Genomic DNA, 26,530 nt, shown 5'->3' with positions numbered 1-26,530 from the left:
ATGTGCAGGAGGCAGCTGGTCGATGTTTCTCTCTCATCGATGTTTCTAGCTCTCTATCTCTCTCCCTTCCGCTCTGTAAAAAATCAATAAAATATATTTAAAAATAAATAAAAATAAAAAAAAATAAATAAAAAGTTACATGCCTGAGGTGTGACTACCCATTCTAGCCTGCCCAGTTAGGAATTTATGATCAGATCACCCTGTGAGATTATTTTCTATAGAACCCCTTTATAGTAATCAATATGAATTAATTAATTAACACACCATATTCTTAGTTGTTTATTTACCTATTTCCTGAGATGTCCTGGGTGCTCAGTAAATATCCACTAAATGAGTGATTAGTAAATAGTCAGGGTATCTGGCAGGTTGCAGCAAGAAATACAGCTAGAAAAGTTGGAAAGGGCTAGTTAAGAAAGACCCTGCTTAGGTAGGTGAGTTTCATTTTGTAGATATAGATATATTCCAAAGTTCTCTGTCTGTCTATATCCTATATAATAAAAGCCTAACATGCAAATTAACCAACCCGAACGAACAGTCTCTATGACGAGTACTGACCACCAGGGTGCAGACGCTCAATGCAGGAGCTGCCCCCAGCCCGCAGGCCCCAACCGGCCGTGGCGGCAGGGAGCAGGGGGCAGGGGGCAGGGCCGGTGAGCAGGCAGCACCAGGCCAGCCAAGGCAGGAGCCAGTGGGGACACCCCCCATCCCCGATCGCCCTGCAGAACAGCCCTGATCACCATCCAGGCCTAGGGACCTTACCCGTGCATGAATTTCATGCACCGGGCCTCTAGTATGTATATAGTTTAATAATCTGTTTCCCACTGCAACCAGTAGGATTACCCTGGCCTAAGCATTTATACAACACTTCCCCACTCCTACCTCTTAGTTCATATTTGTCTAGTTCTCAAAAATCTGCTTGTCATGGTTCATAGGCACAGAAAGTACTTTGGATTTCAAATCCTTGGTGCTCTGTGTTCTCTCAATGTTTTCTTTCTTAAATGTGAAAAGAGCCTGGTAGAATTTTTGAGAGAGGAAGCATGAGCACCTTTCAAACTGCTTTCTAGGGCCCTTCCTTTCCATCTGCCACCCACACTGTCATCATGAAAGAGTGGGGATTCTGGCCCAGCAGTGTAGCTCAGTTGGTTAAGTGTTGTCTCCGTACACAAAAAGGTTCCAAGCTGGATTCCCCATCAGACCGCATAACAAGGTTTGATCCCTGGTCAGGGTAGGTATAAGAGGCAACCGAGCCCTAGCTGGCTTGGCTCAGTGGATAGAGCATCGGCCTGCGGACTGAAGGGTTCCGGGTTTGATTCTGCTCAACGGTACATGCCCAGGTTTTGGGCTGGATCTCCAATAGGGGGCATGAGAGAGGCAGCCAATCGATGATTCTCTCTGATCATTGATGCTTCTATCTCTCTCTCCCTCTCCCTTCTTCTTTGAAATAAAAAAATATTTTTTTTTTTAAAAAGAGGCAACCGATGATGTTTCTCTCTCACACATTGATGTTTCTCTCTCCCCCAACCCGCTCTCTCTCAAATCAATTAAAAATATCCCCAGGTGCCCTGGCCTGTTTGGCTCAGTGGATGGAGCATTGGCCTGCAGACTCGGGGGTCCTTGGTTCGATTCTGGTCGGGGGCATGTGCCTTGGTTGTGGGTACATCCCCGGTGGGGAGTGTGCAGGAGGCAGCTGGTCAATGTTTCTTTCTCGTCGATGTTTCTGGCTCTCTGTCCCTCTCCCTTCCTCTCTGTAAAAAAATAAAAATTAAAAAATATATATATATATATATATATATTGTTGTAATGTACACTGCGAATCACAGAAGGACGCCTCAAGAAGTCTAATTAAAGAGTCACATTTATTGCAATCCAGGACTATGAGGGGTCATTCCTGAATCTCATAGTGATAAGATGGTGGCAAAATCAAACTTATATAGGCAAAGATCACAAAGGTATTGATTACATCTCAAGGTTTGGAATGAGGAACCTGGTTTGCAAAAAAGCAGTTTACAGAAGCAGAATTAAGCATGTTAATTATAGTTTTGGGTCTCGGGGTCACTGAATTGACAGAAATACCTTATCTAGAGCCCTCAGATCTTGAGACCACTGAGTTGCCAGGAATTCATTATCTAGAGCCATCGAGGCAATTTAGAGTAATTGCGCTGTCCTGGTCTTGGGACCACTGAGTCAACTGGAACACATTATCTGGAACCCTCGGGTCTTGGGATAATTGTGCTGTCCTGGTTCCCAGGTACAGAGGAATGTGCTTTCTAAAACCAGTAAGATAACAATCAATGGGATAGTCATTCATCGAATGGGATGATTTATACAATTCAGAAAATCAAAGTAACTTTTCTATTGGCAAGCCAAACAACAGGGTTAGAGTTAAACTACAGTTTCAATCTGAGATGATTGCTACTATATATATATATATATATATATATATATATATATATATATCCCCAGGTGCCCTGGCCACTGTGGCTCAATTGGTTGAGTGTTGTCCCATGCACTGAGAGGTCACCAGTTCGATTCCTGCTCGGTACACATGTGGGATTTGCAGGCTCTATCCCCAATGGAGTGCATGCAGGAGGCAGCCAATTGATATTTCTCTTTCTCTCTCTCTCTCTCCCTTTCCCCTCTCTCTAAAATAAATAAAAACATATTTAAAAAAGAAAGAAAGTGAGTGGGGACTCTGGGATAGATCCAGAGTTCTCTGGCTGCTGCTTCATTGCTGTGTACCTCTGAGATCCACATATGAATATCATGTCTGAATCAGAGACTGGGGAACGTTGGAGTCCCATCCCTTGTCAAGAAGACTTCAACTTGCTGACCAGGCCACAGGGCCCTTATCACCAAACAATGTCTTTTCAGAAGGCCACTTGCTAAGAAGGCAGGCTCTGTGGCCAACTAGAAATCCAGGGCATTAGCTGTCGCTTATCAGCAACTAGCCTTGCAAATTTGAACAGGACCCTTTATCTTCCTAGTCCTCTGTTTCCTCTTCTGCAGAATGTGGAGTTAGCTGACCCTTCCATCTGTTTGCATCTGAGAATATTGGAATCCTGCCTTGAACCCCACTAGCATTTTCCCTCTCTTCATCAGTCAACAAAGATTTGTGGACGTGCCCACATGCTCGGGCTCCTTGCTAGGTGCATTTGGTTGCTCATTACTCTAGTTTCTCTGTTTAAGTTTCTCTTTTCAAGCAAAACGATAAAAACATAAAGTGCTCTGAGAGGTCTGGGAGGAAAATACTTGCCTATCCCCCCTCCACACCCTCTGGCTTATGGGGACAGAGAGGAGGGCACAGGTTCCAAAGCTTCCCAGGAGGAGCCCTAAGACGCCATTTCCCTCATTTTCTGAATCCTTTATGTCCCAGACTTACATTCTTCCAGAGATGTTTAAAACTGGGCTTTGCAGCATTGTTATGCGCTCCTGTTTGCAACACCAGTTTTATTCAGCTCTTTCTCCTGACTATTCTGGTAGGTGGGTCAGGGCTCTGTTAACCCTCTTTCACAGCTGAAGAAGAGCAGCTTACCCAGGGTCAGTGAGAACATAAAGATGTGAAGATTTTAAAAAATAGAGTCCCAAATCTGGCTGGGGCCATTTCTGTGCCTGATATCTTTGCATTGAGAGTATCCAAAATGACTTGACACCTCCCCAGACCCATTAACTTTAAACCAAGAACCCACAGGAGAGACTTAGAGCAAAACACATATTGGACTCTTGATGTAACAAATGACAAATTGAAAGTAATCTGAGGCTGCGGGTCTCCGTGGATGCTTGTTGCTATGCTTTGAGTCTCTCTCTCTGTAAGATTGAAAGGGTAGAATTGTGGGGGGTTTTGTGTGTGTTTTAAGGGTCCGTCTGTGCTGCCTGTCACGACTTGAGCCAATTAAGCAGACAGGGTTGAATCATATGAGTGTTTATTCCAATACTGCCGTCAGTATGGTATAGCAGTAGGTCATCCACAAAAATCTGCTCTGTAGCCCCCCATTAGCCAGCTGCTTATATACTGTAGGACAAAGATTACATGAGGAAGTAGGGATTATAGGAATGAGGAAGTAGGCAATTAGGGCTGGGGTAGGACTTCATTGTTTGGGCAACAAGGTTATTATTAATCTTTCCGTGATAATAGGCAGTTCTTGAATGAGAATGGACTACATTCCAAGGTTGATTCCCAGGTCCAAGGTTAACTCCCAGATCCCGGGATGGGGTTGGGGGTGGGAGTCTATCATGCCCAGCCAAGTTAGACTCTATTTTTAAAATCTTTCTTTAACCAGAACAAGGCAATCGTGGTAAACAGAGCATGATTATTATTCCCTACTAGAGGCCTGGTGCATGGATTCATGCACCCGTGGGGTCCCTCGGCCTGGCCTGCTGGGATCAGGCCAAAACTGGCTCTCTGACATCCCCCAAGAGTCCCGGATTGTGAGAGGGCGCAGGCCAGACCAAGGTACCCCAACCAGTCCACAATTGGGGCCAGGGAGGGACGGAGGGAAGGCTCCAGGGTGTGTCCATCTGGCCCAGTCCTGATCAGGGAGATCAGGGCAGATTAGGCCGGCTGGGGAGGGACCGCAGGAGGTTGGCCGGTGGGGGACAGACCACGGGAGGGCTCCATGGCATGTCTGGCCTGTCTTTCCCAGTCCCAATCTGCCAAACCCCAGCCGCAAGCTAACCTACCAGTTGGAGCATCTGCCCCCTGGTGGTCAGTACACATCATAGCAACTGGTCGAATGGTCGAACAAACAGGCAGGCACAGCATATTAGGCTTTTATTATATAAGATAACCATAACTAGTCCCCAATATTCTTTTCACATCTTAATATTTTCATTTCAGAGAGGATATTGTTTGAATAAATGCACAAGGAGATGACAAGGGCATTGCCCGAGGAAGGTGGTCATTCAGGGTCCCACAGGGCACCTGAATTTAGTGTCAGCACATTGCAGAGAGTGAAGGCCTCACTGGAGTTCAAGGTCTCAGCTGTTCAATGGTGCCAGATGAGAGACTGGCTTATGGTAACCATTAGATGGAAATAGAAACTTGAAGGGAAAATTATTTACAAAAAAATTATACCCTTTAAGCAGATCTAGTCTTCTTCACCCCTTTGGAAAGCATACAGAGAAAATGAAATTGTCACCTCAGAATTCCTTGGTGAGCATGTTCATTGTGAAGCTTAGATGTCCAGCTCTGCTCTTACCAGCTGTGTGGTGTGACTTTTTATTGTGCTTGTGGTATGTACTTTATATATACCTCTACCTCTACCTCTCTAGAAATCATGGCTCAAACGCAAAGGTATATAATGAAAGGATATAGTTTTCATCCATACTGTCACCCAGCTCTCCAATACCTGCTGCCTACTCCCAGGGGACATTATGTTGTTTCATGTTCCCACCCAGTACCTTTATGAATATGTAAGCTAATAAAATATAGACCTTTATTTGGGGAGGAGGGAAGTTTCTTAATTTTTTAAAATATATTTTATTGATTTTTTACAGAGAGGAAGGGAGAGGGATAGAGAGTTAGAAACATCAATGAGAGAGAAACATTGATCAGCTGCCTCCTGCACACTCCCTACTAGGGATGTGCCCACAACCAAGGTACATGCCCTTGACTGGAATCGAACCTGGGACCCTTTAGTCCGCAGGCTGACGGTCTATCCACTGAGCCAAACCGGTTAGGGTGAAGTTTGTTAATTTTTCAAGAAACTTGACATCTTCAGTGTTCATTAATCATTGGTCATTGTTATTTTTTTTTAAATATTTTTAAAATATTTTTTATTGATTTCCAAGAGGAAAGGAGAGGGAGAAAGAAATAGAAACATCAATGATGAGAGAATCATTGATCAGCTGCCTCCTGCATGCCCCCCACTGGGGTTTGAGCCCACAACCCTGGGCATGTGCCTTTGACCAGAGTCAAACCCGGAACCCTTCAATCCGTAGGCTGATGCTTTATCCACTGAGCCAAACCAGCTAGGGCTATTTTTTATTTTTTTATTTTTAAATATTTATTTATTTATTTATTTTATTTTTTACAGAGAGGAAGGGAGAGGGATAGAGAGTTAGCAACATCGATGAGAGAGAAACATCGATCAGCTGCCTCCTGCACACTCCCTACTGGGGATGTGCCTGCAACCAAGGTACTTGCCCTTGACTAGAATCGAACCTGGGACCCTTGAGTCCGCAGACTGACGCTCTATCCATTGAGCAAACCGGTTAGGGCTAGGGCTATTTTTTAAATTGATTTTGAGAGAGTGGGAGAAAGAGAGCGAGTGGGAGGGAAGAAGAGAGAGAGAGAAAGAGATAGAGAGAGATTGATAGGCTGCCTCCTGTAAGGATCCCTTCAGTGCACAGGACAATGCCTAACCAACTGAGCCACAACAGCCAGGGCTGGTCATTGTTATTTTTAACTATAGGTGATAAATCTTTCATAGTTCCCCATCCCCTCAGGATATGGTCCAGGACTCTGTTGTCTGCCCTGAGGACTAGCTTCATCTTTGGCTCCCATCTCCTTTCATTGCAGCTCTACTGCACCCTTCAGTTCCTTGAAGAAGCCAGGTGCTGTAAGTCTTCAAACATGCTTTTTCCTTGACTTGGAGCAGTCTTCTCTTCCTGAAACACAGTTCTCCCCTTCCACCTCATTCTCTGGCTAATCAACTCACCTTTTGGGAGGTTAAGCAGAAAACCACAGGCCCCAAGTGGTATTACTCCTGCTGAAAGCCCGTAATACCAAACCTAGCTTTAACGCCTGATTCTAACTGCAGTTTCAACCTCTCCCAGAGCATAATCTTAATCAGTCAGTCTGGAATTTCCTGACCAGTACTAGTGAGGTAATCTGCCTTTTCCTAAGGGAAGGTGTCTTTGCCTCAAATAACCCATTCTTTGAATTTCTTAATTCCCACCCTCATTTTTAACTTCTTAGTCCCACCCTCTTTCTGCCTATAAAATAAAAAAAAACCTTCCATTTTGTACAACACATGGGAGAGCTCTTTTAGTTGCTAGGTGGGATGCTGCCCGATTCATGAATCACTTAATAAAGCCGATCAGATGTTCACATTCACTTGGTTATATTATGCTTTTTAACAAGGTTTTGGCTTAGAATCACTGTGTTTGTGCCTGTCTTCTTCCAGCAGCACCATGCTCTTTCACTCTCATAGTACTTTCACTCTCATAGTATTTAGTCATTCATTCATTCGTTTGACAAATACTTACTGAGTGCCAACTACATGCTAGGCCCTCTTGTAGGCTGATCTACCACACTGTATTGTCATTGCCTGCTTCAGTGCTCCATGTATGGGTATGTGTCTGTGTGTATGGCACTGTAATTCACATACCATAAAATTCACCCTTTCAAGTGTATAATTCAGTGGTTTTTAGTATATTCACAAGGTTTGGCAACCATCACTATTATTTAATTTCAGAACCTTTTCACTACTCTAAAAAGAAAACCATTAGCAGTCATTCTCCATTTTCCCCTCTCCCCAGGCCCTGACAACCATTAACCTTTCTATCTCAATGGATTTTCTTATTCTGGACATTTCATAAATCATACAATATGAGGTCTTTTATGATTGGCTTCTCTTACTTAGTATAATGTTTTCAAGGTTCGTCCATGTTATAGCTTGTATCAGCCTTTTATTTCTTTTTATGCCTTTTTTTTTCTTTTTATCTATAGTCCATTCTCTAGATATACCATATCTATTTATTCATCAGCTGATGATCATTTGGGTTGGTTTTCACTTTTTAGTTCTTTTGAATAATGCTGCTATGAACACTCATGTACAAGTTTTTCTGTGGACGTATGTTTTCATTTCGTCTGGAACTATACCTAGGAATGGTATTGCTGGGTCATATGATAACTTTATGTTTAATCTTTTTTGATGAACTGCCAGGCTGTTTTCCACAGCAGGTGTACCATTTTGCATTCCAACAGCGAGGTATGAGGGTTTTGAGTTCTGTACATCTCACCAATACTTGTTATTGTTTTCTTTATTTTGATTGTCCTCTTTGATTTAACCATCCTAGTGGGTGTGAAGAGGTTCTTCTGAAGCTCTATGCGAACAAGGACTCCTCCATCTGTCTGGATCACCACTGTATCCCAGAACTTAGTGCAGTGTCTGGCACTTATTAGATATTTGTATTTTGTTCAATACACTAAAAAGTGTTGAATGAATAGGTAAATCAGAAGCTAGTTAGATGGTTACAGTACTTGTGTGTGTTAATCCTTATTGGAAGATATTTTTCCCATTGATTTAAAAATATATATATATATATTTTTTATTGATTGATTTTTTAGAGAGGAAGGGAGAGGGATAGAGAGTTAGAAACATCAATGATGAGAGAGAGTCATTGATCGGCTGCCTCCTGCACGCCCCCCTACTAGGGATCCAGCCCGCAACCCAGGCATGTGCCCTGACCGGAATCGAACGTGGGACCTTTCAGTCCGCAGGCCGGCGCTCTATCCACTGAGCCAAACCGGCTAGGGCTTTTCACCTTTTATCACACAATTCAGGACTTTCAGGATCACATTTTAGCTAAGGAATCTCCTCCTTTGCTTAAGCCCAAAGTAAGTTCTGATCTACTGTCAGCAAAATACAAACAGTGCCCCAGTGCGCGGTCTCCAAACAGCTACCCCCACCTCCACCCCCCACCCCCCAAATGTTAAGCTTCCTGATCTTAGGGGTCCTCGGATGGAGAACCTTATCTAAAAGAACGGACAGAGCGCCCGCCAGAGGGTGCTGTGGGGGCAAAGTTGAGGCGTGAGGGGAGCTTGACCAGCGACCCCGAGAGCCAGGTAGGCGTCGGGAGTCCTCTGCTCGAGTCTTCCTCGTGCCGCCTTCCCACCCGGGACGCATCGCCGCCCCTCCCCCACAGGTGGTTTCCGGATAAGGAGCCGCTTTCTGGGACTGCAGGAAAGTGCTTTCCTCGAAAAGACGCCCCGCTCCGGTTCCTGACGCCCCCCAGGCCCCAGGCCCGCGGCGGCTGGGTGACCCGGCGGGGGCCTCCGGGGCGTCCGCGGCCGGTGCCGCAGGGGCCGCGAAGGGGTTAAGCCGGCGGGGGGGGGGGGGGGGGGCGGGGGGAGGGGGCGCGAGCCGCGCCTGCGCTCTGCCGCCCTCCATTGTCTCCACGGCGGCGAGGAGCGCCGGCGAGCGCAGCCCGGGACCCGGCGAGGCGGCGCGGCTGGCGGGGCCGGCAGCAGCTGGAGCGAGAGCGCGACGCGACGCGACCGCGGCTTCCCGAGCTCCGCGTGGCCGCCCGGCGCCGCAGCCCGCCCGAGGCCTGGAGGCGTCCGGGCCGCCGTCCGTGGTCGCGGCGTCCTGAGGCGGGGGACGCACCCGGCGCCCCCAGCCCTCCTTCTCCGCCTCCGCCTCCTCCGGTCCGGTCGGCGGCCTCCTCCGGCGCCTCCCCGCGCCCGCCCGCCGCCTCCCTCCCTCCTTCCCTGCGGCTCCCCCGGCTGTCGGGAGCCTGGGGGCGGCCTGTGGCGCGCCGAGCCCGCACCGGGCTGCGCCTCTTTGGACCTTGAGGGGAAACATGCGCTTGGCTCGGATCGTTTTAAATTCTTAGTTTGGGCTCCCCGCCCGCCTGCCGCTCCCGCCCCGCGGGTTTCCTTTTTTCTTTTTCTTTTTCCCCCTCCCGATCTCCTTTTTGACTCCCTTCCCCTTTATGCTCGCCCAGCCCTCTCCCCGCCGCTGAGAAGTGGGGGAGGGCCTCGGCCTCCAGGTTCCCGCCCCATCGGGGCCCGGGCGAGCATGGGGGGCAAGCAGAGCACGGCGGCCCGGTCCCGGGGGCCCTTCCCGGGGGTCTCCACGGATGACAGCGCCGTGCCCCCGCCGGGAGGGGCGCCCCACTTTGGGCACTACCGGGCGGGCGGCGGGGCCATGGGGCTGCGCAGCCGCTCGGTCAGCTCGGTGGCGGGCATGGGCATGGACCCCAGCACGGCCGGAGGGGTGCCCTTTGGCCTCTACACCCCCGCCTCTCGTGGGACCGGCGACTCGGAGCGGGCGCCCAGCGGCGGAGGGTCCGCATCGGACGGATCCACCTATGCCCAAGGCAATGGTTACCAGGAGACCGGCGGCGGTCACCATAGAGACGGGATGCTGTACCTGGGCTCCCGAGCCTCGCTGGCGGATGCTCTACCTCTGCACATCGCACCCAGGTGGTTCAGCTCGCACAGCGGTGAGTCCGCGGGTGGTGGAGGGGGCCCCTGAGGGTGGAGTGCAAGGAAGGGCGTGCTGGGGCGCCCCAAACCTTGGCGCGCGTGCGAACGTGTGGATGGAGAGTGCACGGCCAGAGTCTGTCTGCTGTCCCCTGGGTTCCCGAAGCCAAGGGACCGATTGGATACCGAACCTTTAGAAAGGAGGGAGGTTTTCTGCGAGGCCGTGGAGCCGGGCGTTTTAGGACTTGACCCACTTGTGGATGGGCAGAGTGAATGAAACCTGCCTATTGGAATCCCTCTTACTGGCATCACCGTCCTCAGAGAAGAGGTCTGGCCTGACTTAGGGCAAGTCAGCCCCGGGGCTTTCCTTCTGTAACTGCAGCGTTGGGCCTCCCTCACCCTTACCAGACAGACAGGTCCAGTTTGACCAAGTGGCGTCTCCCAAACAAAGAGTGTGAAGAGAAATAAAATTGGAGCCAAGTGGTGGTTGGATTAGGGCGCTCACTCTCTAGCTGGAACATAGGGGTGTTGAATTTTGCCCCCCGGCTGGAGGTCTGTTTGAATTGTTTAAAATGGAGCAGCTAGCAGGCTGTTGGCGTAGACAGGTGTGGCCTGCTGAATGGAGGCCCAGCTAGGGAGCCTCCCTCCCTCCCAGGCTTTGCAGGACCAGGGCTCTGGTTCCCGTGCTGCATGCAGTAGGCTTGGCTCAGTGACTCTCCCATCCCTCCCCATCTTCCTTTCTTCCCCCCCATGCTAAGTGCTTGGTCTTCCAGATCATCTGCATCCTCTTGGAACAGAGAGGTGAGATTTTATTGCCAGGCTGTGGGTGCATGACAGGGGAAGAGGAAGATCCAGAGAATCTGGATGAATTCACGATGTGAACTTCTGGTAACAGGCCAGCGAAAAGCTGGAGGAGGATTTCCCAGGCTGTGAGTGGCAGGAGCGTCTGGGAGGAAAACAGGTCTGTCTGCTCCGCTAACCTGAGAAGCCAGGTTAGGCTTCTGGAAAATTAGTCAAAAGAGGTGTGCGGCCGCTGTTTACTAATGGGCCTTTATTTTTTGAAAGAGTCTGGATTTCTTTTTTTCAATTCTATAAACTTTAATTTGTGAAATAATTTTATTTGAGGGGGAGGAATAGTGACTGATGGATGACAGGTAACACTTGAAAGTGGCTTTTGAATTGCTTGGATGGTATTTTATTATTTGAACAGGCTTCTCTGACTTGCATCAAACTCTGCCCTGAATGGGATGCCAGGCAAGACTGACTGCCTTTGGCACTATTAGACATTTGATGAGCTTTAAAAATTTTGAAATTAACAATCTGTCTTATAAAATTTGGCCCAGAAAGAGTCATCTGTGTTTGTGAGATGATGTGGTTAAGTTTTTTTTTAAGAAACTGTCATTAGTGTCTGGTTTTAAATTGAAAAGCACTGTAAGAAGTTTCTCCAAAATCACAGAATTTTGTGTATTATAAAACAAATATAATCTTATAGAGCAGTGGTTCTCAACCTTCCTAATGCCGCGACCCTTTAATACAGTTCCTCATGTTGTGGTGACCCCCAATTTCATTGTTACAAATTGAACATAATTAAAGCATAGTGATTAATCACAAAAAAGTGTGTAATTATATATGTGTTTTCCGATGGTCTTAGGCAACCCCTGTGAAAGGGTCGTTCGACCCCCAAAGGGGTCGTGACCCACAGGTTGAGAACTGCTGTTACAGAGGCTTGTCTGGAGAAGGAGTTCCCTGTTAACTAAAATTTCTTGTCTGTCTTTTACTAGAAACTTCTTTTTCCTTATTCCACCACCAGGTTTCATGCTGGAGTTGTGAGCTTATAATTGGATTCCAAAATTTCAGATTCTTCAGCTGTGAAATCTTAGTTTTCTTTTCATCCAGTTGTGGTCAGGGTAGGAAGAGCCACCGGACCATGGGAATTACTATTAAAGCATGTGTTGGGGGCTGCTATTAACATTTTGGGTAATAACTTTCTTTATAGGGCCATCCTGTCCTTTTGCAAAGCATTGAGCATACCTGGCCCTGCCCACTAAATTCCCTCAGGAATTTCCAAGTGATCTTTATAGGGACTTGGGGGGTGGAGGTGGGGGGGGGCTACCACCTGGGTGGAAAACCACTGCTTTAAGAATGCGATCTTTTATTCAGATAAAGTAATTAGTTTTTCCTGTGCAGTTTATTTGAGATGAACCTCTGTATTTCCACGCTTCTGTATCCCTTTTTGTGGGTAAACCAGGGGGATCTTCCTTCCAGAACATCCCTCTTCCTCTCTTGTTCATTATTATAAAAAGAGAAACTCATTTCTATTTTGGAGCCTTTGAGTAAGGTCTGAGCAGTTTTTGCTCTTGTGTCATAAAGGCATAAGGGTAAGGATTTTGGTGCGCAGTTGACTAGAAGCCTGGAAGTTGGTGCTCTTGCTTGTGTTTTGTTTTTTAAATAGTTTACTGATTATTTTTTAGAGAGAGAGGAAGAGAGAAACATCAAGGTTGACTGCCTCCTGCACAACCCCTACCGGGACCGAGCTCAAACCCTGGGCAAATGCCCTGACTGGGAATCGAACCAGCAAACTTTCTGGTGCACCAAACGATGCCCATCCAACTGAGCCACACAGGCCAAGGCGTCTTGCTTGTGTTTTCAGGGTGCTTTGGAACTCTTCTTGGGCACAGAATATAGATGTCAGTGAAGTAAATGGTAGAGCTGGGATTGGAATGAAGGTCCTGCCAGAGTTAGACCTGGCTCTTAACCATTACACTCTACTGCAGTGGTTCTCAACCTTCTGGCCCTTTAAATACAGTTCCTCATGTTGTGACCCAACCATAAAATTATTTTCGTTGCTACTTCATAACTGTAATGTTGCTACTGTTATGAATTGTAATGTAAATATCTGATATGCAGGATGGTCTTAGGCGACCCCTGTGAAAGGGTCGTTCGATCGCCAAAGGGGTTGCGACCCACAGGTTGAGAACCACTGCTCTACTGCCTCTCATCCTAAAGCGTAAGGAAGCTGACGGGGTCCTGGAAATTGCACTGGCCTGTGAGTCAGATGACTGTGCTCATTTCCTGATAGAGCTACTAATTAACTGTCTACTTGTGGCCTTGGGCAAGTGAGTCATTTAGCCTCAGAGCCCCCATTTCTTCACCTGTAAGATGGGGATACTATCTACCCTGCTTACCTTGTTGGGTCTACTGAGATAGTGTTTAGAAAAGCCAAATAACATACAGATGGAAAGTGGTGTTCCTTTGGGGCACTTCTATAGTTCTCAGCCTTCTTTCATCTCAGAATTTGTTGGGCATTGAGATTTAGACTTGTGTGGACTGTTTCCCCAAAATGCTCTCTACTGAAATCTGACCTGAATTGATGGACAGTTCATAACAATGAGTGCTATTGAGAAGAACTGCTTTATCGGATCAGAGTTAGAGAGTCCATTCCTTTCCACATTAAAATGTAAGTTTTGCTGTAAGGTGTTTCTAATAGTACCCCATTTATCTCAGATTATGGATTTCTAGATGTGGGGGAAAAACATAGAGGACCCACCATGTGGGAAGGAAGAGGTTGCCTGTTTTCTGGATCCTTCTATAAAATGGCTGGTCATTGAGGCTTTCACTCCAACTTGTTAGTCATTTGTATGAATACACATGTACATTCAGAAAAATCTAAGCTATTCTCTGTTGTCACCAAGCCATCAACTGGGGTTCATAGAAGGTGACTTTTCATAAGTCTTTAAACATGCTAGCAGGATACCTCATTCTATTTTGCTGCCGCTCTAGGGTTCTCAAGTTAATTACTTTTCTCCATTCTTAAATAATTAGGGAGAGTTGCCAACTCTATTGGAGTGGACCAGAAAGTCTTTTTGTGCCTCACCATAGGTGTGCTAGAGGTAATGGTCCTTCACATGGTTTCTGAAGAAGGGAAAGCATTCTGTGGTCTCCAAAGAGAATGATGGGTCCCCTGCCCTGTAGAAGTTCTGTTTTTTAAAAAATATATATTTTTATTGATTTCAGAGAGGAAGAGAGAGGGAGAGAGAGATAGAAACATCAGTGATAAGAGAGAATCATTGATCGGCTGCCTCCTGCACACCCCCCCATTGGGGATCAAGCCTGCAACCTGGGCATGTTCCCTTGACCAGAATCGAACCTGGGACCCTTCAGTCCGCAGGCCAACACTCTATCCACTGAGTCAAACCGGCTAGGGCTTAAGTTCTATTCTTAATGAAGACTTTTTCTTTTCTTTTTTTTTTTTTTTTATATATTTTATTGATTTTTTACAGAGAAGAAGGGAGAGAGATAGAGAGTCAGAAACATCGATGAGAGAGAAACATCGATCAGCCGCCTCCTGCACATCTCCTACTGGGGATGTGCCCGCAACCCAGGTACATGCCCTTGACCGGAATCGAACCTGGGACCTTCCAGTCCGCAGGCCGACGCTCTATCCACTGAGCCAAACCGGTTTTGGCTGACTTTTTCTTTTTTTTAAATGAAGACTTTTTTTAAAGCAGAGTTTGGAGTTCTCTATTCACCATGAGGGCTTTTATTTTTTTCTTTGACCTTTTCATAAAAATAAATGATTTTTAGAGAGAGGAAGGGAGAGAGAGAGAAAAGAGAGAAAGATCATTGTGAGAGAGAAACATTGATGGGCTGCCTCCCGCATGTGTCCTGACCTGGGATTAAACCTGCAACCTGGGTATGTGCCCTGTCCTGGAATCGAACCCCCCACCTCATTTTTGTGTATGAGATGATGTTCCAACCAACTGAGCCACACTGGCCAGGGCATAAGGGCTTATTTTCTATAAAATAAAAGAAGTTCCCCCGAGAAGAGAATTTCTTGAAGTTCACAGTTAACTCTTACTCATTGGGGTTTGAAAGGTCTTGCAAAAAACAGAGATTTTTCACTCTTAAAGTGTTTGCTTTATGGGATGTGTACATTTTGCTACTAAACAAAGACACACCCCAAATATGTCACAAGGACTCTGAGCCAGGCCACTTTTAACCAAACAAAAGCTACTCTAATACCTTTTGAGAAAAGGAACATGCTTTATATTTTACTAATGTGATATTCAACCCAAGCTTATTGGGCATTAACATTTTGGAAAACCTAATTCTAAAACTAAACTTCTTTGGTGACAGTTTCAAAATTGAAAAAAAACTTCATAGGGAAGTGGTGGTAACTTAAATAGGTACTAGTCCTACAAAGCCTTAAGTAGGGGTGTTTTAATGATAATGGGTTGCTGAATCTTGAAGTCAACTCAAAACCTAAATCCTAATCCCAGTCTTTAGAATGATGGATTAGTGTAAATTTCCATCTGTTTCTTTTCCAAGCTTTGTCATGGTCTAGTCTGAATCAAATGGTTCCTAGTGATTACTGTGGCTATATAGACTTGAATATGAGGAGGGACTTCATACATCCAGCAGTTTGTGTTTTTTTATCCTTCACCTGAGGATATGTTTTTATTGATTTTAGAGAGAGAGAAAACACTGATGTGAGAACCATCTGTCGGGGAATCAAACTCACAACCTAGATGCCCTGACTCCAAAATTGAACCTGCAACCTTTGGTGTATGGCAGTGATGGCGAACCTATGACACGCGTGTCAGAGGTGACACGTGAACTCATTTTTTTGGTTGATTTTTCTTTGTTAAATGGCATTTAAATATATAAAATAAATATCAAAAATATAAGTCTTTGTTTTACTATGGTTGCAAATATAAAAAATTTTTTTTTAAAAATACATTTTATTGATTTTTTAAAGAGAGGAAGGGAGAGGGATAGAGAGTTAGAAACATCAATGAGAGAGAAACATTGATCAGCTGCCTCTTGCACACCTCCTACTGGGGTTGTGCCCGCAACCAAGGTACATGCCCTTGGTCGGAATCGAACCTGGGACCTTTCAGTCCGCAGGCTGACGCTCTATCCACTGAGCCAAACTGGTTAGGGCTCAAAAAATTTCTATATGTGACACGGCACCAGAATTAAATTAGGGTTTTTCAAAATGCTGACACACCGAGCTCAAAAGGTTCGCCATCACTGGTGTATGGGATGATGCTCCAACCAACTGAGCCACCCGATCCAGTAGTTTTTATTTTTGAATTTTATGTTCATAACAGCACACAGGTTTATTCTTGACTCCAGTGTTTCAGTTCCTGATATTGATAAAGGGTGAGTTGTGGGTGTAAATGAATAACCTGAAGACCAACCCTCAAGTCGGAAGCAAATAAAGAACCATGTTTAATTGTAAAGCAGCAGCTGGGGTAGTTTCTAGATGAGCCTGTTTACCTCGAGATCTCCCCAGAGTTGTTAGATTTGAGATACCACTTTCCTCTCTTGGGAATAAAGAGGAAGAGGGAATTCACTGGGTCCCTGTAAAAACCAAGTTAGAGGAGGCATGGTAAGAATGCCTAATGCACTCTTAGGTCTATAATAAGGAGGCAGATACAAATGAACTCTTTTCTGTAAATGGTTCAAAGGGTATTCAAACTTGACTCTGCCCAATATAGGGGGCTCGTTAACAATGCAGATGACTGGACCTCACTCCCAGAATTCAGTACACCTAATGAGAGACTCAAGAATCTCAATTTGCAAATTATCCTGAAAATGTAGGACCATTTATATCCGAACCTCAACTCCATGATGGATATAGAATTCAGAAAAAGAACTCTTAATTTTTTGGGTGGATCCATTAGCATTATTTTTAATATTACTAAACCAGGCAGATCTTTCCTAAGCAGGATGCATACAAATCTTTTCATTTGCTCCCAGAGGGTAGATTCACCCAGTAAGAGCATTGTTCATTATTTGATGATTTTCTTTTACATGGAGCTAAGCAATTTTCTCCTACAGATAGGCCTAAGCCAATCTGCCTTGGTCCTGAGAATTGAAGTTGCTCCAAACAGAAGTTAATTGTGGCAATGTCCCCTTTCCTTCTGTGCTGTCTTCCCCCTGATTTTTCTTCTAAGGCACACCTGCTGCCTTTAGCTACTTGTGCTACAGAGGAGCTTACTGAGTTATATATCCCCAGCCAGATAGACAAGTCAAGATCTTAGGATGAATCCAGACTTTAAGTGGACAGAATACCTCTTTCCTTTTCTCTTACCTGACCCAAAAGTATGAGACGTGTGTGTGTGTGTGTGTGTGTGTGTGTGTGTGTGTGTGTGTGTGTGTGTAGGCCTATTGAGCTAAGACATTCATTTATTCAAGTACTTATTGAGTGCCTCCAGTATTCTAGGACCTGTGCTAGGTGCTGGGAATATGTATTTATTAGAAGGGTGATTAACATTACTTTGTTCTTTCTGTTGATGTAAGAACATCCAAACCTGTAGAGAATTTTTAGAAAATGTATTTGAGCCATACAGAAGATACACCTGGAAGCAACATCTCAACAGGCTGAGATAAATGCTTCCAAGAAATAATATTTTGCAGCTCTCTTCTATGCATTTGGAACTGAAGGAACCTTAAAAGGAAATTACCTGAAGGTGGGAGAAAGCAAGCTGGGGATCAGATTACATGATAGCTAAGATTCTGTGATCCCTGGAGGGTGGCTTTAGAAGGAAGGGTCTGAAAAGAGACATTTAAAGGTGTGTTAACCTAGATGCACAGGAACAATGGACAGGCCTTGCTTAAGGCAAAGATAAGCCTTTTACTAAAGAGGTTATATGCCTGGAGCCTGACTACTCACCAAGACCTGCCCAGTTAGGAATTTATGTTCAGATAGATCATCCTGTGAGGGGACTTTCCCTGGAACCCCTATCAGGTCCACATTCCTAAGAATCTTTGCTTTCTCCTTAAGAGTTGGAATATTGCAGCTTGTGGAAGATTTTACCTTCTTTATCAGTGCCTTGGTTGAATAAACAAACAAATTTAAGGTTTGGTCCATAAGTCTGTTACATGGATGATATATCCTCTCTACTCTTCACTCACACTATTCATTCTTTCCTAAACCCTAGTTCTGAGCTGGGACAGGTGATTTTTTCTTTGTGGTTCCAGTCAAGTGTCTACTAAGGAATTCTTCATATGTTCCAATACAAGTGGTCATCTATCTTCTCAATGAGAATATCAAAAGAAACTGTTTTTCAAACTCTTCATGTATATCTTTGGCTTCGGGATCTTTTTCATCCCTAGAGCCACTTTCCTTTCTGATTGTTCAACTCTGCTTTCTAAAAGCATGATCCACCACTTTTGTAATCTGTCTCTGTAAAATTTATCCCAAGTCACAAAAACCCATAAGAAAATATAAGGAATAGTTTTCCTCTTTGATCTTCTAAGTGTATGTCTCTGAGCTCCACAACATTGCCATTTTCATGTCATTTTAAGTAATTTTTAAAGCCTTGTTTGTGATAGCCAACACTAGTGACTGAAATGTCATTTCTCCTGGAATAATTATTAAATATGTGTTATAGTTGAGTATTTATAAATTAAGGAATGGTCCATACTGAGGGACTTTTGCAGACTTCGGCTATAGGTGATACCTTGATTTCTGAAGGATAATTTTTGGAGAAACCTCACCTTACATTTAGGAATATGCAGCCATCTTGATCTTAAGGCATTAAACTTGTCATAACATGGCTCCAACTTTCTTGTTGGTAGTACCTTTAGCCCTCAAAAAAGTATAGTTAAATAAGCCATGCCTCCCCTCTGTAATACAGTACAGTATCTTTTAATGTCAAAGTTGATTTGTTAGCAGGTGGAGAAACTTAGATATGGAGTCACCCAGATGATTTGGGACAGATGTAGGAGGAGAATCCAAGACCCTAGATCGCAGCCAGCTTGGTCATTTTGTCCATATTTCTCAGCTCTTTGGAGATCTTTTCCATGTCAAGTCATCTCCTCTCCCTGCCTCCCTCCCCTTTTTTTTCCTTTGCCCTGCTGAGGTGTTTTTCCTTAGGGAGAGCTGTTAAGATTCTTTCATCCTGAGGCCTGCTCAAGTACTCTGGGAATCCTAAGAAGATTTGAGCAAGTCCAACCTAAACCAATGAAGTACTTGGTCTACCATAAATACAAATTAGCTTTCTGTAATATTGTTCTGTTCTACTTAGATCATTTATACTTTTAATGCCCTCTAAGGTATAATAAATACCATCTAAGTCAGCTTTTCAAAGACACTTTTAAAAAAAAAATCCTCACCCACGGACATGCTTAGAGAAGAGGAAAGGGGAGAGAGAAAGGGAGAATCATCAATTGGTTGCCTTCCGCACGAGCTCCAGTAGGGACTGGAACCTGCAACCCAGGTATGTGCCCTGGCTGGGAATCGAACCATAATCTTTTGGTGCACAGGATGATGCTCAGCCAACTGAGCCACTCCAGCTGGACCAAAGAAACTTCTTTGTAACACTGCCCACTACTGTAATGAGCATCACTAAATACCCATGTATACCACATGTTGTTATATTTTTTCCGTCCTAGTCAGATATGGCTGAACCAGTCAAACCATTATAGCCAGTTATCCTTGAGATCTATGGGAAGTCTTAAGACCTGTGATGTGGGCTGGTTTGCACACTAGCTGCCTTCCATCTTAATTTCTAACAAGCCCAGTCATGTTAGCTGTATTTAATTGATCCATTTCCTACCTCCTCTCTCAGCTCAGAGGCAAGTGCAACATAAAAGGATAGTGAATCTAAGCTTCTCCAGTATTTTAAGGTAGAGGGATTTCCTATGAAGTAGCAGGCCTTTAAAAAAATAGTATTATGAGCTGTTCTGTGTTTGGTGTGGCTTTGGAAAACCTTTGGATTCTTCTACTGAAATTCTGTTTGCAAAAAAAAAAATCTTTTTAATGAAACAGTGTGAGTCACAAAGCAGGCACTCCTTCTCATAATAGCATTTCTCACCAGGGGAATTTTTGGTAGCTGTTGGGGGAGGGATTTGAGTGGGTTGTGGATGATAAATCCCTTGGTGGAACATAACCAGAGACTGCCATATCAGAACTCTGGTGCTTTCCTTCTGACTGTGAGCCCTGAATTCAAAGTGCAGGACAGCAGAATAGAATGGGGAGGCCTGTGCTCAGTGAATTGCCACCGTAGCATGACCAATGAGATTGGAGTCTCAACATTCAGACTCAGTCCATTAAAACACCACTGTAGTATATAATAGGGTCATGAGACCGAGGCCTTGGGTCAGAAGGCCTAAGGTCATTTGCAAGAAAAGCATATTTCTGGATTAAGGGATGGCTGTGGACCTAATGATGAGAATTTAAGAGTCATGAGTGTGAAATTTTTTCCATATTGTGAAATAGTGGTCTGGCTCTTGGTACTTTACAAAGAGAGGATTCATTCAAGGTCATCTGTGCTCTTAAGATTTTAGGTCTAGTAAACACTTAGAATGACACCCAAAGTGAACATCACTCAGTCTCTTTGTTGGATGGTGAAAAGGAAAGGCTAGAGATATTAAGAGTTCAGAACAAGCCAGGATTATGACATCAACAAACAAAATGCGTGTCCGCCCAAACCTGAGTTTGATTGCTGCCAACTTCAATGATTTACAATTCTTCGTCCTCATGTCTGAACCACTGTCTTATGAAAGCTACCGACAGAGGAAAGTCTGAAAGATCATTACAACTGGGTTAAGATTTGCTTTTCTTCGGAAAGTCATAGCTGTCTCCATTCCGTGTTTTCCTGGCTTTGTACTTTTCTTCAAAGCCTCTTACCAGTTCCAAGTCTCCAGAGTTCAATAAAGGGGAACAGGAAGTTGGTGTTTGATGCCTAAGAGCCAGCAATGACGTAATGAGGAAAAGGACATAAGCACAAACTGGGAGGGGGGTTCTGGGCCTTGAGATCTGAGGTCTGTAGGATTATACAGACATCCTTCAAAGATGACTTTAACCAACTCTTTTAAACAAGGAAAAAGCAATTGGAACCTCGTTCTGAGAGGATTAATTTGTTCCGAGAGAATTAATTTTCTTAGGGTATAGTGGAGGCTCAACATTTTTAACTGCTAGTATAATTAGTTACAAAGTATCTTGCCTCAGGAGTTGAAACATTTAAAGAAAAAGTGATTATCACTTTTATAAAAAAGCAGGAGTTACTTTCCTGCCTTTCTTTTCCGTGAGAGGCCTCAGGGTATGTCCTGTCATGGGATCCAGGCTGGAGCCTGACCCTTCCTTTTCCTGTCCATTCACTTTTATGAGTTGAACTGCAAAGTTTCATTGCTGTAGTGGCAAAACGGGAAAGTCACAGGGGTTTGTGCTATTTCAAATCTGATTTCATTTTTACATTTCAGGAAATCAAATAGTGGTATAACTAAATAGAAGCTCAGGTCTCTTGGAATCTTTTTAAAAAATGAGCTATTTAAGGCATTCAAAAGAGATAATGTACTTTACCTACCAGATTAATAAATAAATAAGACATTACAGATGTAATTGTATGTGCCCTCCCCAATTTCTGTTTTTTCACCTTCCTTCCCCAAAGGTAACCACTGCCCAGACTCTCCTGTTTGTCATCCTATATATGTTCACATTTTTACTGCATATTGCTATCCAAAACAGTATTCATTTAATTTATATAAACTTTATCGTAATGTCTCTATCCTTTCACATCCATATGTATGTTCCTCAAAAGGGATTTGAGATCTATAAATCCATTGTAGTACTTATTGTTCTGCCACATTAATTTTCACTGCTGTACTCTATTATATGAATATACCACAAATATCACCATTTATAGATCCATTATCCTGTCAATGGATATTAAAGTTATTTTCAATTGCTTTGAGAATGCTTTCCTATTTCCTTATATACTTGAATGAGAGTATTTCTAGGGTACATCCTTAGTCAGGAAATAGCTGGGTCATAGGGTATATATAGCTTCAACTCTTAATTAAATATTGCCCAGTAGATCTCCAATGTGTTGGTACCAATTTACACTCTCCAAATAGCATATTTTCACTTGTTTCATGATCTTGACAAAACTTGATATTGTCATAGTTTAATTTTTGTCAAGTTCCGGTGGGTGTGAAATGGTATATCAGCCCTAGCCGGTTTGGCTCAATGGATAGAGCATCGGCCTGCGGACTAAAAGGTCCCAGGTTCGATTCCGGTCAAGGGCACATGCCCAGGTTGTGGGCTTCATCCCCAGGAGGGGGCATGTAGAAAGCAGCCAATCAAGATTCTCATCATTGATATTTCTATCTCTCCCTCTCCCTTCCTCTCTGACACCAATAAAAATATATTTTAAAAAAAGAAATAGTATGTCATTATGATGTTGTTTGTATATTTGGTGATATGTATTTACACAAATTAATATTAATATTGTATACTTAATCATCATGTTTCCTCTCCTATGAAATGCTTGTTCATGTCTTTTACCCATGTGTATATTGGATGGTTCATCCTTCTCTTACTAGTTTATATGAATTTGTGTTTTGTATTGGGATAATAATTTTTTAAAATTTATTTTAAAAATTTTAAAATTGATTTGGGAGAGAGAGAGGGAGAGAGACATTGATTTGTTGTTCTTTTTATTTATGCATTCATTGGGTGCTTGTATGTGGCCTGACTGGAGATGGAACCCACAACCTTGGCATATGGGAATGACCCTCTAACCAATTGAGCTACCTGGCCAGGGCAGTCTAATAATTCTTTGTCATATATAATGCAGATGTGTTTCTCCTAGTTTGTGGATTATCTCTTTACTCTCTTTGTGATTTCTTATGGCTAACAATTTTAATATAATTGAATATTTCAGTATCTTCTCTTATGGATTGTGTATTTTGTGTCTTACGGAAGATTTTCTTTTCTTGAGGTTATAAACATATAATTTTATATATCATTCTAAAAGTTTTTAAATTTGCCTTTCATATTTAAGTTCTTAATTCGTATGGAATTAAATTGTCAGATAAGGATATATTTTCCTTTCCCATATGAATAACCAGCTCTCCCAGCAACAAGTGAGGAATGGTAAGTAAGGTCTTTCTGCTGATTTGCAAGCCACCTCTATCATATACCAAGTTTCCTTCCAGGCACGGATTTATTCCTGGGCTTTTTGTTCTGTTCCATTGGTCAATTTGTCTATCTATGTGCTAATACTTTCTTAATTACTGTAGTTTTGTCTTGCCATGTGGAAGGGCAAATCCTTTCATCTTGTTATTTATTCTTTTTCAAAGCTCTGTTGTCTGAATGAAGCTTTCTAGGGAACAAATACAGAATCCGGATAGAATCAACAAAGTGAAGTACAAACTGCGGGGGAACTGCTCTGTTTATAGCTGGTATTCTTAATGACAGGACATCTGGCAAACTGACCCAAATGGGCAGTTTCGAATTTCCCCCTACTATATTGCACAAACAATAACATTTCCCTATGTCTTTGTATTGCAAACAGCAGAATAAACAATTCTGTATGTTACAGACAACAACAATAAAAACAACAAAAACTGGATAGCTATTTTGGGTACATTTTGCTTCCAGTTAAATTTTAGAAACAGCTTTGTCAACTTCTCTGCAGAAAAGCTCGTTAGGATATTTTGTTGGAATTACATTGAATTTATCAATTGCCAACTCTAACATTGAGTCTACTCATGAACCTGACGGAAGTGGACTTACAGAAATAAAAGAATAGATTTTTTAAATGTTTTTAAAAACTTTAATTTCGGACTCACAGAAAAGTTGCAAAATTTGTATAAATAAATTAAATATTTCATCTTCGTTATCCAGAATCTTTAAATGTTATTAGAAAAACATAAAGAGTTGAAAGTCCATTAAGTTCTTAACTCTGCAAAGCAGCTTAATGTCTTAAGAATTGAAACTTCTAAAGTCTGAGAATCTACATTGACCTGCTCCAGGGAATGGGAAAATCACCTGATCTTAAAATTGGCATGGTGGCTGAAGAAGTAATTAGGCCTAATACTGAGGTCTGCTTTCATCAGCGTTGTCCTGTATCCTTATATGGACGACAGTAGATCTAGTCCCAACCCCTGCTTCCCAGGTTTGTGCTCTGATCCCTTCCATTGAGAGAAGGACTTCTTGCCCTTTAGTTGAGGGTCTTCTCACGGCTGTAGGCTGGAGAGTTCATGACATGAGAATGGAGGCTTGGGTTGGCTGAGCCAGAGGTGCCTTCATGGGAGGAATGGGCACCTCATCTTATGAGAGGCAGTGTGGGGTTGTGGTTAAGGTTGCAGGCTCAGAGCCAGACTGTATTAGATTTGAATCCCAGTGTTGCTGATTTTTAGCTTTGGAATCTGTTGGGGTCCAGCCCCAGCAGGTCCAGGGGTTCCCAAAGGTGTGGACGGAGTCGGCGAAGAAGGAATGACCCAGAGACAGTGTTCAGTTGATCAGCATAGCCAGGTTCTCTCTTTATTCTCCTGTTAAATCTGTATTTATAACATTTGATTTTAACCCTATCCATTCTATTCCAAAGGTTAGGGTGTTTGTTATCTCCATTCCAAGGTCACTACTCTATTGTTCTGTTAAGCTACAGGAAGTAACTGAAGGAGATTATACTAAGTAAAGATTATGTAGTTTAAGCGTGATTGTTCGTAAAGTGATTAACTACCAGCCTGGCACTTAGTTAAGGGTTTTTACTGATTCCCTTCCTTAGTCCTGTTAATCCCTAACTCCAGGGGAAAATCCCCACCTGGGGAAACAACCTTTCTCGGAGAGGTGACCTTGGTTAAAACACATAGCGCTAAGAAGGGGAGCAAACATATTAAGAACAGTATGCCATATACCCCAGGTCCCTTGAAACATATGCTGTGCAGATGTTTCTTCCCTGCAGCGACTATGTCAAGCAGCACGGATGGACCAGCTTCTGGCAGGAATCTTAGGCAAGTGACTTAATCTTGCAGCTCTAAAGTGAGGATAATGATAATTATATATACCATATGGGACTACTGTAGGAATTAAATGAGTTTATTGGCATATTTACATCACTCAAAACAGTGCCTAGCAGATAGTAAGTGATCAGTAAATGTAGCCCCTTTTGTTGTTTAATGTCTGGAGACAGCTTCATAATTTTTTTAAGATCTTGAAACCCTTTTGTTAGATTTATCACAAGGTACCTTATAGTTTTTTGGTTATTACTGTAAAGAGTAGCTTTAATTTTTTCTTTTTAATTATTGTAGTTTTCTTGAGCAGACTTGTTGAACTCTTATAGGTCTAATAGTTTTCATTTCATTTATATACAGAGAAAGTCCAAGAGAATCACATCTGCATATAATGGCTTTTCTTTTAAAAATCTTCCTATGTGTTTCTCTTTATTATTTATGGATTGCTGTCTACTTTCTTTAGTAAAAAATCTATTTGAGTCTAGCCCTAGCCGGTTTGGCTCAGTGGATGGAGCGTCGGCCTGTGGACTGAAGGGTCCCAGGTTCGAATCTGGCCAAGGGCACATGCCCAGGTTGTGGGCTCGATCCCCAGTGGAGGGTGTGCAGGAGGCAGCCGATCAATGGTTCTCTCTCATCATTGATGTTTCTATCTTTCCCTCCCTCTCCCTTCTTCTCTGAAATCAATAAAGAAATATATTTTGAAAAAATCTATTTGAGTCTATAATCATGGGCATCTTTGTTTTCCTCCTATTAAAGGGAGTGCTTCTTGTATTGGAAGTGTTGTGTGTACTTTGGTAGGTAGTTTTTATTCTTAATTTGTTAAATGATCACAAATGGCTATTTTATCAAAATTTTCCTTTGCATTATTAAGATGGTCTTCCTCCTTTCATTTGTTAATGAAGTCAATTATACTAATAGACTTTGTAATGTTAAACTGTCCTTATATTGATGAAACAAACCTTATTTGCATATATATTATGAGATTTCACTCATAATTTTATTTTCATGTTGTCTTCTCTTATTATTATGACTAGAGGCTCGGTGCATAAAATGAAATTTGTGCACGCGGGGGTGGGGGGTGTCCCTCAACCCGGCCTGTGCCCTCTCACAGTCTGGGAGCCCTTGGGGGATGTCCTCCACCTCCGCTGCGTGCTCGCCAGCCATGAGCCCGGCTTCTGGCTGAGCGGCGCTCCCCCTGTGGTAGCGCACTGGCCACCAGGGGGCAGCTCCTGCATTGAGCTTGGTCAGTTCGAGTTATAGTTCTGCCTTTTGGTCGATTTGCATATTAGCCTTTTATTATATAGGATTAATGTAGCCTTTATTTTTTTATATACTTTTATTGATTTCATAGAGGAAGGGAGAGAGAAATAGAAACATCAGTGATGAGAGAGAGTCATTGATCAGCTGCCTCCTGCACACCCTAGGGATTGAGCCCCCAACCCGGGCATATGCCCTTGACCGGATTAGAACCTGGGAACCTTCTGTTCACAGGCCGATGCTCTATTCACTGAGCTAAACCCGCTAGGGTTTAATGTAGCCTTTAAAATGAGAATATATGTTCACTCATTTTTAAAAAAATCTTCACCTGAGGATATGTTTATTGATTTTAGAGAGAGGAAGGGAGAGAGG

At 43.4% G+C, this 26,530-nt stretch overlaps 1 protein-coding gene across 2 annotated transcripts in view; it reads left to right on the top strand.

Moving 5' to 3' along the window:
* The first annotated feature begins 9,126 nt into the window (after nt 1-9,126).
* The window catches only part of ZNRF1 (zinc and ring finger 1), a 102,839-nt gene continuing 85,435 nt past the window's right edge, over nt 9,127-26,530 (top strand). For both annotated transcript variants that reach the window (XM_070397971.1, XM_070397970.1), the window contains exon 1: nt 9,127-10,170. In XM_070397971.1, coding sequence (XP_070254072.1) covers nt 9,744-10,170 — 427 coding nt within the window. In that variant the 5' untranslated portion in view covers nt 9,127-9,743. The remainder of the gene's footprint in view (nt 10,171-26,530) is intronic.

Source organism: Myotis yumanensis, unplaced genomic scaffold (assembly GCF_028538775.1).
Source record: "Myotis yumanensis isolate MYYU_CA2020_CCGP unplaced genomic scaffold, mMyoYum1.0.hap1 SCAF_18, whole genome shotgun sequence".
NCBI classification, from domain to species: Eukaryota; Metazoa; Chordata; class Mammalia; order Chiroptera; family Vespertilionidae; genus Myotis; species Myotis yumanensis.
Note: the sequence above shows the minus strand (reverse complement) of the source record. Positions and strands in the feature narration are given on the sequence as shown.